The sequence below is a fragment of the Anolis sagrei genome, chromosome 5 (genome assembly GCF_037176765.1).
Source record: "Anolis sagrei isolate rAnoSag1 chromosome 5, rAnoSag1.mat, whole genome shotgun sequence".
In the NCBI taxonomy this organism is placed as follows: Eukaryota; Metazoa; Chordata; class Lepidosauria; order Squamata; family Dactyloidae; genus Anolis; species Anolis sagrei.
Window position 1 is genome coordinate 74,433,403 of NC_090025.1, and position 13,757 is coordinate 74,447,159.

At 45.1% G+C, this 13,757-nt stretch overlaps 1 protein-coding gene across 1 annotated transcript; it reads right to left on the minus strand.

The window, feature by feature from the left end:
* Nucleotides 1–3,040: 3,040 nt before the first annotated feature.
* Nucleotides 3,041–13,192, minus strand: GSX2 (GS homeobox 2). The gene is made up of 2 exons (XM_060776180.2): nt 12,530–13,192; nt 3,041–3,580 (listed from the first exon to the last, which is right to left on the minus strand). Exons 1-2 carry the CDS (start codon nt 13,014–13,016, stop codon nt 3,237–3,239), a joined length of 831 nt encoding a protein of 276 aa, XP_060632163.2. The 5' UTR covers nt 13,017–13,192; the 3' UTR covers nt 3,041–3,236.
* Nucleotides 13,193–13,757: the final 565 nt, after the last annotated feature.

The following is a 13,757-nucleotide window of genomic DNA, read 5'->3' on the forward strand; positions in this document are numbered from 1 at the left end:
CCACAATAGCTTTAAAAACGAGGGAGAGAGGAGCCCCTGAAGGTTCCTCAATTATAATAATCAATGTGTGCGCGCAATTACTATAATGAAGTAATAATGAAATTTCGTCATGAATTTTTCTCCGAGTGCGATTAAGAAACAATTTAGAAATGAAGCACCAGCCTCCCCCTTTTGTAATGAAATTTGAACCTTTTTTAATGGATTGCACATCCCTACTGATTAACTCCCAACATCAAACAGAATAGGATGGCTTGCAGCAGCATTTAGGTCCCTATCTTCTGAACTATATGTGGAAGTCTGAAGTTTTAAATGAGAGAAAAGTGGAAGAAATATACCCTTTCCCTCGTTTTCTGGGCCTTATGTACTATGATATTGGAAAACCACATATATAAATACAAAGGCCATCTGGAAACAACCAGTTCTGACCTCTGGAAAGAACAATTTGTCCTTCCTCTGACAGTCAACAGGAGAAAGAAAGGGAAAAAGAGGCAGAGGCAAGGATCAGAATGAGAAAGAGAAGAGAGGGGGAGATGATACATAAAGAAATGTTCATATTTAGAAAATGACATTAGAGTAAAATAGAGAAAGTCCAAGAAAGGATGGGAATGGTGTATCAGAGAAGGAAGAGAGAGAGATGGGGTGACAAGAAATTAAAGTGAACTCACTTCTGGCTGTGATCACCATTACTGGCATGCTGCTGTTGAGAAGATTCCCTGAAGCAGGGATAGGAAAATGTGCCCCTATATCTCCATGTTTCTCCAGGCTTTCCAAAGTCCTTCACAAGGATGGTTTGCCACTTGTAGGGACCTAGGATGCAACAAGGTGGCGCTTACAATAGCTCCTGTCCTTCAAAGGGAACTCACTCTGCCCAACTATAGGGCCTGTCCTGCAGTTGAGTTTTTTTTTGTTACCAATGTGAGCTGAGCCTAATAATGGATAACACAAGAAAATGAGAAAGTAATGGTCTCTTAAAGATAAAGGTTTCCCTTTGATATTGAGTCCAGTCATGTCCAACTCTGGGGGTTGGTGCTCATCTCCATTTCAAAGCCAAAGAGCAGGAGTTGTCCCTAGAAGACTGCATGGAGCGCCTTACCTTCTGCAGTACCTATTGATCTACTCACATTTGCATGTTTTTGAGCTACTAGTTAGCAGAAACTGGGCCTTTTGGTCAGCAAGTTCAGCAGCTCAGCAGTTCCGTATCCCTGAGCTGAAGTTGTCAGCAGAAGGAGTCTTCTTGTGTGCTGGGGTGTACTGTAACCATATTTAACACTGAGCATGGGATATGGATTTTAAGCTATTTGTAGGCAATTTTGAAAATCCAGCTAGTCCCATGCCCACTTGTAATTCACAAGTCTTGAGAAACCATGAGGTTTGTATGTATGTACACACATACAGAGGCCTAGGAAATAAGCCCTCCTTAATATACTTAGAAGGATTTATTTTTGGGAATATCTGGGACAGGACCGGGCTGTTACACCTTTTGTTTTGCATGAAGTTTGTGTTGGAAATAGCAACCTTCTTCAAGCCTCCACTAGTAATTTGTTATAATTGAGATTGCTTACTGTATTTGTATATGTGTGTATTGGTATGCAGTTTTCCTTTAACTCTATGTTGTGGGAGGGGCGGCAGACCATGTTATCAGATCTGGGACTTCCTCAGATCTCAGACTCCATTTTAAAATGTGGAAACAGAATGTTTTATAGAGCAGTGGTTCTCAACCTGGGGTCCCCATATGTTTTTGGCCTACAACTCCCAGAAATCCCAGCCAGTTTACCAGCTGTTAGGATCTCTAGGAGTTATAGGCCAAAAACATCTGGGGACCCCAGGTTGAGAACCACTGGAGTAGAGACTCTATTAGACTCTCAGAATAGAGAGATGCTTTAGACTTTAGATTGTTGATTAAGAAAAGTGCTACTTCTACTTCTACTTCTTCCTTTGTCTCCTTCCTTCCCTGTTTCCTTCCTTCGTTCACTTTTTATTTCCTTTTCTCCTTCCTTCCTTCCTTCCTTCCTTCCTTCCCTCTTTCTTTCCCTCCTTCCTTCTTTCCCTCCATCTCTCTTTCCTTCCTTCCCCCTTTCCCTCCTTCATTCCTTCCCTCCCTCCTTTCTTCTCTCCTTCCTTCCTATCTGTTCTCCCCAATATCATGGTATACTCCCTTCTATTTAATATAGCAGTATATAATAGTAACATTATATTCTGTGTGTGTGTATATATATATGATATATAAGTATTGTGTTATATATATATATATATATAGAGAGAGAGAGAGAGAGAGAGAGAGAGAGCCAGTCATCCAACATTCATTCATAAATATGTGTATGTGTATGTGTGTGTTTACACTGCCATATAATCCAGTTCTAAGTAGATAATCTGGATTTTTCATGGCAGTGTGAGAGGGGTGACTTTGGGTGCATCTACACTGTAGATTTAATAAAGGAGGATGAAACTGGCGAGGGGGGGGGGAAGGAAAGAAAGGGAGAAAAGGAAAGGAAGGAAGGAGGGAAAGGGGGGAGGGAAAGAAGTAAAGGATGGAGATGGAAGGGAAGTAGAGAAAGGGAGGAAGGGAAAGAAGGAGGGAGGGAAGGAGGGGGTTGGATTGGATGGGCTTTAGGGATCCCTGCCAATTGATTGGCCACCTGTTGTGAATGTTAAATGTATTTTTGTTGGTTTTTTGTGGGGTTTTTTCAGTGATTGTCACTCCTTGGATTGTGAGGAGCTTTGTTACCAAATTTGGGGTCATTTTGGCCCATAGAAGTTCGACCCATTCTTTCCTTTCTCAAGCAGACTGCTTCTTGTCTTGACCTCTTTTATTTAAATAAATATAAATACAACTCTGATTATTATTATTTTTAAAAAGAATCACAAACGAGAAAACCGAAACCACTTTAATTCGGATTCTACCCCTTCATAACTATCCCTCCCCCCAAAAATAAGAAAACCTTGCAAAGTTTATATACAGATCTGTACAAAAAAAGGAGTCTTATCCTTCCTCATCCTCATGGCCATGTGAAATGTTGGAAAGGAGAAAGGGGGGGGGAGAACTTCTTCTGGGGCTGCTTTTCAACAGAGGCTGGATGGCCATCTGTCGGGGGTGCTCTGAATGCTTCTTGGCAGGGGGGTGGACTGGATGGCCCATGAGTTCTCTCCCAACTCTATGATTCTATGACTGTGTCGGACAGTTCAGAACCGGAGGGGCAAAGACTCATGGCTTGGTTGGTCTGAGCCGAAGGGTCTTCTCACAAGGGGGAGGCCTCCTTGTCCTCGCTGGCGGAGGCGGGCGAGAGGGAGTCCTCGTCCTCGGAGCGCGGGTACCGGCCCGGGTTTCCGGTGCAGCTGCATCCGCCGTGGGTGTTGCGCTGGGCGCCTTTGCCCTCTTTCTTGTGCTTCACCCTCCGGTTCTGGAACCAGATCTTGACCTGCTTCTCGGACAGGTTGAGGTACGTGGCGATCTCGATGCGCCGCAGCCGCGAGAGGTACATGTTGGAGGAGAACTCCCGCTCCAGCTCCAGCAGCTGCGTGCTCGTGAAGGCCGTCCGCATCCGCTTCCCGTTTTGCAGCGGGCCCGTCCCGTCCGAAGCGCCTGGGTCGAGAGGAGAGATCAAAAGGCTCTAGTTAGAAAGCGGGCGAGGAAGGATGAAGACTCCCCCAAACCTCCAGCCCCTTCCAACACTCAGAGCGCCTCTCTCACTAGTCAGGCACTGAGAGTATGCCAAAGTTACTACAAGCCTTCGACAATACATAGTTCCTACAACAAGAGAATGGAGTACAGTTTCACAATACATGGCAGTCCAAGGATGCATCAGTGAACGAGATATGCCCGCTTACAAGGTGCAGGTTCTTACCTACAAAGCCCTGAACAGTTTGGGACCTGCCTAATAGACCGTATTTCTATTTATGAACCCTCTTCCATAGTCTGGAGAGGCCCTTCTCTCGCTCTCCGAGGGAGAGGGCCTTCTCTGTGGTGGCCCCTCCACTCTGGAACTCGTTCCCTAAGGATATTAGGCAAGCCCCCTCATTGACAGTCCTTAGGAGGAGCTTGAAAACTTGTTCCAATGTGCCTTCCCTGAAGGAAAGATGAATAATTCCCTGATCTGACCAGGCCCTTAGCTAGGATTTTGATTGGGGGGGCTGAGTCTGAGTGAAAGAGGTTCTACCCTAGCAGGCATGTAGCGGGGGAGGGGGCTTGAGGGGCTTCAGCCCCCCCCCCCGAAATTCTCATGGTGGTTCGCAAAAAGGCCTTAGGTAAAGGTAGGTAAAGGTAGTCCCCTGACATTAAGTCCAGTCATGTCTGACTCTGGGGTGTGCTGCTCATCTCCATTTCTAAGCCGAAGAGCCAGCGTTATCCGTAGACACCTCCAAGGTCATGTGGCCAGCATGACTGCATGTACTTACTGGTACATTATTTAAACTGTTATGTTAATTCATATCATGATGTGATCACCATACTCAATATATCCCATATGTATGGGGGTATTGGGGTAACGATACAAAAGGTTTGCTAGGGTAGACCCTCTTTCACTCAGACTCAGCCCCCCCAACAAACTCAGCCCCCCCCCAATCGAAATCCTGGCTACGGGCCTGTACCCTAGCAAACCGTTTGTATCATTACCCCAATACCCCCATGCATATGGGATATATCAGGGGTCCTTAAACTAAGGCCCATTGAAAAACTAATAAGTTTATATTTGTTAAAATTGTTCTTCATTTTAATTAATGTATTGTTTTTAAGTGTTTTTTGCACTACAAATAAGATATGTGCAGTGTGCATAGGAATTCATTCTTTTTTTTCCAAATTATAATCTGGCCCTCCAACTGTTTGAGGGACTGTGACCTGGCCCTCTGTTTAAAAAGTTTGAGGACCCCTGGTTTAACCCATTGCACCATGAGGCTCTTGTGATCAGGGTCATGTGGTGAGTTTCCATGACTTTGTGGGAATTTATATCCTAGTCTTCCTGAGTCTTAGGACAAAACTCAAACTTGGTCCCCTTGCCAGAATATCACCACCATACTGATGCCTTTCTGTCACAAGCTTTGTGGGAAATTGCAACTTCTTCAAGCCTTCTCTACTAATGTTTATCTGTGATATTGTTGCTGGCTGTTTCCTGTATGTATGTTTTGGTATGCAGCTTCCTTAACTCTATGGTTTCTGAGGCCCCTTCTACACAGCTGAATAAAATCTCCCATTTTCTGCTTTGAACTGGAATATATGGCAGTGTGGACTCAGATAACCCAGTTCAAAGTAGATATTGTGGGATTTTCTGCCTTGATATTCTAGATTATATGGCTGTGTGGAAGGGCCTGGAGAAGTTATAAAAGGGGCTGCAGACCACATTTTCTCTTCTCTCTCTCCTTTTGTCTAGGGGCCCTTCCACACAGGTCTATATTCCAGAATGTCAAGGCAGAAAATTCCACAATATCTACTTTGAATTGGAATATATGGAAGTGTGGACTCAGATAACCTAAGGACTTTCCACACAGCCCTATATCCCAGAATATCAAGGCAGAAAATCCTACATTGTCTGAGTGTGGACTCAAGATAACCCAGTTCAAAGCAGATATTGTGGAATTTTCTGCCTTGATATTCTGGGTTATAAGGCTGTGCGGAAGAGCCCGAAGAATGTGACTTGTTGATATCTGTTTTGTTATAAGAGAGATGTCCTGGCCAGATGGCACAGAGAATTATCTCAAACATGTCTGAAACTGGGCTAATAAGTTTTTGTACCTGTGTTATGCTGAACACATGAAGGTTATGAATAAACAAAATATGTTATTTTTATCCAAGTCTTCTTCATTTTTGTCTCTTGGGTGTATGGGGGCAAGGGACAGGGTCTTCTCAGTGGTGGCCCCTCTACTGTGGAACTTCATTCCCAGTGAAATTAGATCAGGCCCCTCCCTCCTATCCTTTAGAAAGCAAGTTAAAACCTGGCTATAGAACCAAGCTTTGGAGAGTAGCACAGGGATATACAGCTGGGAAGTGAATGGCAATGTGATTGGAATGGCTTCCGGATTATGATTTTAGTCTATGTTTAATCTTTTAACATCTTATATGTTAGTGTTTCATGGTTTTCATGATATAACACACAGTGTATATTGTATTTTGTTTGTCTTATGTTCATGTGGAAGCAAATTATTGCTAGTTTGGAAGCCGCTCTGTCCCCTTTGGACAGTAAATAAATAAACAAATGATATAAAACAAGTTGTTTTATGGGAGAGTATATATAATTTGGGTGCTGAAAAACACTTCTGCACTGGCAAATCTTTCTTTTCCTAACAGATCAGAAATAACAGGTTATTCAGTCTAACAACTGAAACCATTGCCTTGCATAATTATACCTAGTTATATACCACAAGAGAAGATTCTACTCAAAGGGGTTTTTGCCTCTTCTCTGAAAGGTTATACTTTTCTTAAAAGTTATGGTCTCCAAAAGGTGTTTTTGGAGACCATAACCGCTTTGAGTCCCCCCAGGGATGAAAAAGGCAGTATATAAATGCTGTAAATAAATAAATAAATTATAAATGTTTTTTCAAAATTGCTAAAAAGTATGCCATCTTGCAATGGAGTACAACTCCCAGAATCCCCTACCACATTGCCATTGCGTAGATCAGGCATGGGTGACTTGGAGGGTTATGAATGCAATGTTCTTCCCTTAACTGAGGAACTGCCAAAAATATGTCTGTCTATGTATCTCCAAGCTCAATATTTTCACAGTGAAGTACACAGAAGTAGCACAAGCGTGGGGCATGAAAGACTGTGAATGCAGAGAGCTGCAGCCTATTTGGGCTGTGAATTGCTACTCCAGGAAGCTTCTAAAAGAGGAAGTTTGCCTCCCTCTTTTATTGTTGTTGCTGTTGTTACAAAGTAGGGCATGCTTTCTAAATTAGTTGGGGTTCCAGGGCCAGGAAAACACTCTTTTGGCCTCACTGCATGCATGTTTGGCTAGATGTAAAACTAATAGAGCCCTGGCCAACAACAAGGGGGGATATAATGTGTCTAATATTTCTAAAGGATTTGTAATTCTATAAATGGATTTCATAGTGTTGTCAAAACATGTGTTTTAATCTAGATCTGTCTAAGATCTTATACTTTGCCTTAGGTCCTAGTATTATGGGAAAGGTGTTTTCCCATGTTTGATCAGATAGAGGAGGCCCTGCCAATTTAGACAATTCAGGTCTATGCAGTTCAATGCTGGACTTATGAACATGCTAAATCTGCTAAAGTGCCCAGAAACTATTTACTATTTCAAGCCATTAGATGGTTGTTTTTATACTGTGTTGTGTTGTTGTTGTTTTATATTGTTTTACGATGTCTATTTTCATTATGTTGATATTTTAACTATGTTGACTGGGTTTGTCCCCATGTAAGCCACCCCAGTCCCTTGGGGAGATGGAGAGGGGATACAAAAATAAAATTGTTGTTGCTGCTGCTGCTGTTACACCTACATTAATCTAGAGTACCTCTGAGAACTGCAGAGAGTCCAATCCTCCTGTCACCCCCCTGGATTGCTGCTGATCAGACCAAGGCTGGATATACACACCGCCAAATAATGGAGTCTGAACTGCATGATGAAGTCAGTGTGTAGTCCCATATAAGACAATTCTATTGGGAACACTCCTGCAGGGGCCTAAAAAAGGTAGAGGCTGTCCCCTGACATTACCCAAAAGCACCAGGTTCCATCTTGGAAGGTAAATCCTTGAACATGAGACCATACCATTATTTTGGAGAAAGGAACTGGAAAAAACTACTTTTAGGTGTTTCTTGTCAAATGCCCCTTCTTCATTGCCATATAATCCAGATTATAAAATCAGATAATCCACATTATCTGCTTTGAACTGGATTATATGAGTCTACACTGCCATATAATCCAGCTCATAGCAGAGAATCTGGATTTTATATGACATTGTAGAAGGGGCCTAAGGAAACCCTATAAAATGTATGGGGTCACCAGAGGTCGACAGGCAACCTGAAGGTACAGTCAGACACACCCTTCTGATGGATAATGCTTGCGTTAAAGAAAAACCTTATGATGGTAATTATTATGTGCAGCTGGTAATGTAGGTCAGTCAGCATGTTTGGGTCACACCCGGTGGGGTATAACTGTATGTGTTTTAGAATACAGTTCAGCTTTTGCTCTGAGGAGCTCTATACTCAAAGGCTTTGCTCAGGAGAGCAGTTTGGAGAAGCTGTTATGCTACTCTGAAGAAGGCTATGGTAGAATAGCTATCTACTTAAGGTTTATGTTTTGCTCTCTCATTTGACTGAAGATGAATTAGATTAATTAATTAATTAGATTAATTAATTTGATTGAAGATTGATTAGGAGCCCTCAGTGGCGCAGTGGGTTAAAGTGCTGAGCTGCTGAGCTTGTTGACCAAAAGGTTGCAGGTTTGATTCCGGGGAGCGGCGTGAGCTTCCGCTGTCAGCCCTAGCTTCTGCCAACCTAGCAGTTTGAAAACATGCAAATGTGAGTAGATCAATAGGTACTGCTCCAGCGGGAAGGTAACGGCGCTCCATGCAGTCATGCCGGCCACATGACCTTGGAGGTGTCTATGGACAACTCTGGCTCTTCAGCTTAGAAATGGAGATGAGCACCACACCCCAGAGTCTTAATGTCAGCACCACACCCCAGAGTGGTGAGTGTGGTGCTCACCCCAGATGAGCACCACACCCCAGAGTCTTTACCTTTACTTTGATTGAAGATGAAGATGCCTTATTCTATATTTATTACAAGGACTATGTAAGTTTGTTGCACTGTTTGATTTTTGTATGCAACACTGCAAGTTTATGCTTTACCTCTGCTATTAAGAGCAATAGTTTTTCTGTTCATTTTTCCTCTTGCCTGTGTGTCTTGTGCTAGAATCCACTTGCTGCGCAACAGACTAAGGAGAGTCTTGATGACATAGTTGTGTCATTGGAGTTCAGCCTAAATTTTCCACAGAGGCATTCCCCATCTCGTTCTGGGGTCCATCTGGATCCCAAAAATCTGAGACCCCTTCCACACAGCTGTATAAAATCCACATTGAAATGGATTATATGGCAGTGTGGACTCAGATAACACAGTTCAAAGCAGATATTGTGGATCATTTGCCTTGATATTCTGGGTTATATGGCTATGTGGAAGGGCCCTGATTCTCCAGAGCCTATCTTTGTAGACACCTACCTGCCTGCCCTCCTTTCAATTTACAATCCTTCACAAATTTGGTGCTAAACTGGGACACACGGAGGGCTGTACCCCTTCACACAGGCCCCTCCAGCCTCTCCGACTCCTCCTCAACCACCCCTTGGCTCCCCATCGGATGGAAGAAGAGTTAAACCAAAGCCTTCTGTCCCGTGTCTGCACTGTTATTTAACTCTTGGATTTGATGGTCGAAGAATTGAGGTCCCTGCCTGAAGATATTCTGGGGTCATAGAACATAGAATCATAGAGTTGGGCTATCTAGTCCAACCTGCTGCCAAAAAGCAGGAAAATCTCATTCAAAGCACCGCATGGAACAAACCCAAAGAAGATAGCAGAACCATTTTGGATGCCGCGATAGACTCGGGAGGATTTTGCAGTGTGGAAACGACGGATCTGAGGGATCAGGCTTGCTTTGGAAAGTCGTGGCCTAGCTTTCTCAAGGGTGGCTGGCCTTCACCAATCCCAGGACGAGATATGTGTGTGTTGGGTATGTGTAGAAGGGGAAGAGTAATATATGTGTATGGAGTGGGAGGGCTGAAAGGTTGGACAACAAAATAAAATGGCATTAAGTCGGATGACTACATAGAAGTGGATGGGCATTGGGACGTCTAGATAGAGTTATGGAACAATGGCTTCAAACTACAAGAAAGGAGATTCCATCTGAACGTTTGGAAGAACTTCCTGACTGTGAGAGCCGTTCAGCAATGGAACTCTCTGCCCCTGAGTGTGGTGGAGGCTCCTTCCTTGGAGGCTTTTAAACAGAGGTTGGATGGCCATCTGTCGGAGGTGCTTTGAATGCAATTTTCCTGCTTCTTGGCAGGGGGTTGGACTGGATGACCCATGAGGTCTCTTCTAAGGCTATGATTCTATGACGCTGTCAGTCTGATGGGTCAACACTGCAAGTCGCTTTTGGTGTGAGAGACTTGGCCATCAGGAAGGACATGGTCCGGGGGAAGTGGCTGAGTAAAGCGGTATACAAATATAATCTATATAAATAAAAATGTAATGTTCGTTTGTGCTATTTACAGAACTCAAAAACCACTGGGGGAATTGGCACCAAATTTGGACACGATACACTTAACCCAATTTATGTCCTTCACTCAAAAAAATGATTTTGTCATTTGGGAGTTGTAGTTGCTGGGATTTATAGTTCACCTACAATCACAGAGCACTCTGAACCCCACCAACGGTGGAATTGAACCAAACGTGGCACACAGTTCTCCCATGACCAACAGAAAATAGTGGAAGGGTTTGGTGGGTAGTGTCCTTTGGTTTTGGAGTTGTAGTTCACCTACATCCAGAGATGACTGTGGACTCAAACAATGATGGATCTGGACCAAACTCTACACAAATACTCAATATGCCCAAATGTAAACACTGATGGAGTTTGGGGAAAATAGAATCTTGACATTTGGGAGTTGTAGTTGCTGGGATTTGTAGTTCACCTTCAATCACAGAGCATTCTGAACCCCACCGACGACAGAATTGGGCCAAACCTCCCACACAGAAGCCCCATGTGGGCCACAGCAAGCGTAGCAGGGGAAATTTTACCATTCTGTGAGGGGCTTCTGTCATTTATTTATTTATTTATATTTATATTTATTTATTTCAAACATTTGTACCCCCACTCTTCTCAACCACTACATAGAAATAATACATACAGTAATTACATATAAATGATATATTAAATTAATTTAAAACTTTTTTTAAAAAGTACATTAATAGAAAGTACAATAATACTGGCTGTCTAGCCTTATGAAGAAACGAATTCAGCAAGCACAACACAATCGGAAGCCTATCCATAGTCCATTTTCCATAACATTGCCATTATTACCATTGTCAATTCTTTGCCAACTACCCAAAGACCTGGTCCCATAACCATGTTTTCAATGTCCTCCTGAAGGTGAGGAAGGATGTTGACCTGATTTCACTGGCGAGCAAGTTCTACAGGCGGGGGTGGCAACACTGAGAAGGCCCTGTCCCTCTTCCCATCAAGCGTGTTTGCACCAAAGGCGGGGCGAGAGCAGGGCCTCCCCAGCAGTTCTTAAACTTCAAGGTGGGACATGTATGCTGGGCCAGAGCCGTATATGTCCCTGCATGAGAAGCTGGAGCTGACAGACTGGAGCTCAACCCACTCCCTTTTCGGTCAGCTTGCGCCACGGGGCCTCTGGAAGAGGAGCTGCTTTGAGGGAACTCCTGCTCCCAAAATTGCCCAACAACTTGGTAAATATCCCTTTTGGGCCTCCCACTCCAAGTCTCCAACCCTCCCAGGTCAGCATGACCACAGTAGGGCACAAACTTTGGGAAAGTCGGGGTGTAGTGTCCTTTCCTGGCCTTGTATTACTTAACTGCCGAGTATGCCCACGCAAAACAGGTGAACATAGCATTGTATGGAACATGCAGAATAATCACAGGATGTCTTAAACCTACACCTGTTGATAAACTACAAGCTGGCTGGCATTGCTCCCCCATTGATGTGCAACGGGAAGTTGCTGCTAAATGGGTGATACATAAGGTTGAACACTGTGAAAGTCACCCACTACACATGGCTACCAGCATCCTCCCAGTACACTCAAATCAAGGGAAAGCTTTATGAGAACTACCACTCCTCTTGGCACACTCCCCCTCCCCCAACAACAGCAAGGTTATCCCTCTGGGCAGCTAGACTAGGAAATCCCAACTGGATGCCCCCTCCCACGAGGGTCTTCCTCCAGGGGCAAATCAAGAATGGGCAACCTGGAAGTCCCCAAATAAATTCAGAAGCGGAATGGTCAGACTGTTGTATTTGCTTGCTGCTTTGTTGTTTACTGATGTGTTGTTGGGCTTGGCCTCATGTAAGCCCCCTTGGGGAGATGATGGTGGGGTATAAATAATTTATTATTATTATTATTATTATTATTATTATTATTATTATTATTATTATTATCAAAAGACAACCTGGCAAAATTGCACTACCTAAAAGAATCCCACACCTTGTGTGACTGTGGAGCAGAACAAACAACTCCGCATCTGTATGCTTGTCCACTGCGCCCTGTCTCATGTCCAGAGGAGGAATTGTTGGAGGCTACAGACAATGCCGTTGCTATTGCCCGTTTTTTGGTCAAAAGATATGTAGCTTCCTGCGCACCTTCTATTTTTATCAGTTTTATACTAATTTATGCTGTATGGCTGTATTCTAGCAGCATTCTGCAGTTGAAACATCAGGAGAAAATGCTGCTAGAACACAGACACGGAAACTACAAAGCTTTGGACAAATACACTGGCGACTTAGGACTTCCCAAACTTGTGTCAGGCTGTCAAAGAGCAGAATCAGGAATGGTCGGGAATGAGGCTAGGAGGAGAATCTCCCCTTACCTATGCCGAGGCAGTGGAAGCGCCGGGGGTCGCTGAGGGTGTAGGCGGCGGCTGTGCAGACAGGTGGGTGGCCCAAGGCGTGGACCCTGGCTGCCACTGAAGTGGCCGATCCGGACTGTTGCGGGGAGGGCGGCTGCGGCGGGTGACTGAAGGGTGCTTCTCCTCCTCCTCCGGTGGAGAAGTTGTGATGTTTCAGCAAAGGGATGGCGGCTCCTCCTGTTCCTCGGGCCGAGGAGGAGGAGGAAGCGTGTAGGTGCGAGGCCACGCAGAGCGGACACACGCAGAATCCGCTGCCCTTGCGCGACGCCCCTCCGCACCCGTGGACGCCGCTTCCCGCGGGGGGCATGGACATCACCAAGGGCGCGGGCACGCCCAGCGGGATGAGGAAGTCCTGAGCAGGGTGCTGGTGCGGGTGGGGAGGGTGCTCCGCCGGGGGACGCGCCGAGTCCTTCACGATCAGCGAGTCCACGTAGAAGGAGCGCGACATGGCTGAGCTCCTCTTGGGACCCTCCTTCTGCCCCAGACCCGTCCCCGGGACTCCTCTTATGGGGAGCGCTGAACAAAGGGGACTCCAAACCCCCCTCCTTTTCCTCTCTCTCTCTCTCTCTCTTTCGACCTCCCCTGGATCCTTGATGCCCCCCTTGTCTCGCCTCCTTCGCGTGGGGATTTATAGCCACTCTTTTGACACGTGATGCTTGGAAGCCGGCGCGCGTCTCAAGCTCCTTATTGGGGAGCCCTCCCCTCCCCATTCCTCCCTCCTTCTTTTCCTTCTTTGCCCCTTTCTCCCGCCCTCGGAGGCTCTTTGGTGCGCTTCACCAAAGCGCACCAAATGGGATGCCAAGTTGAGTTGGGTCCAAAGAGAGAAAGACGCACCTGCCTCAGCCTGGAAGCCACTTCCACCCGCAGCATCTTCTCTTCTCTCTCCACCGACTTCGGAAAGCATCTTCCCTTCTCGGACCTCTGCCTCCAGCTTCCTCTTTTCCTTCTTCCTCTTCCCGACTAGTTTTCTTCCCTTCGAAGCCTTCCCCAGCGTCTGCTTCTCTTTGATTTTACTCTTCGTGCAGAAGCGAATTGAAAATACAGTTCTAAAACCACAAACAAAGTTGCAAACTTGGCACTGTATTCGTTTTGCTTTGACCACTTGGCCACTTGGAGTGCCTCTATGAGAATGTCCTCCATTGTGCATGTGGCAGGGCTCAGGCTACAATGTAGTAGGTGGCCTGTGGAC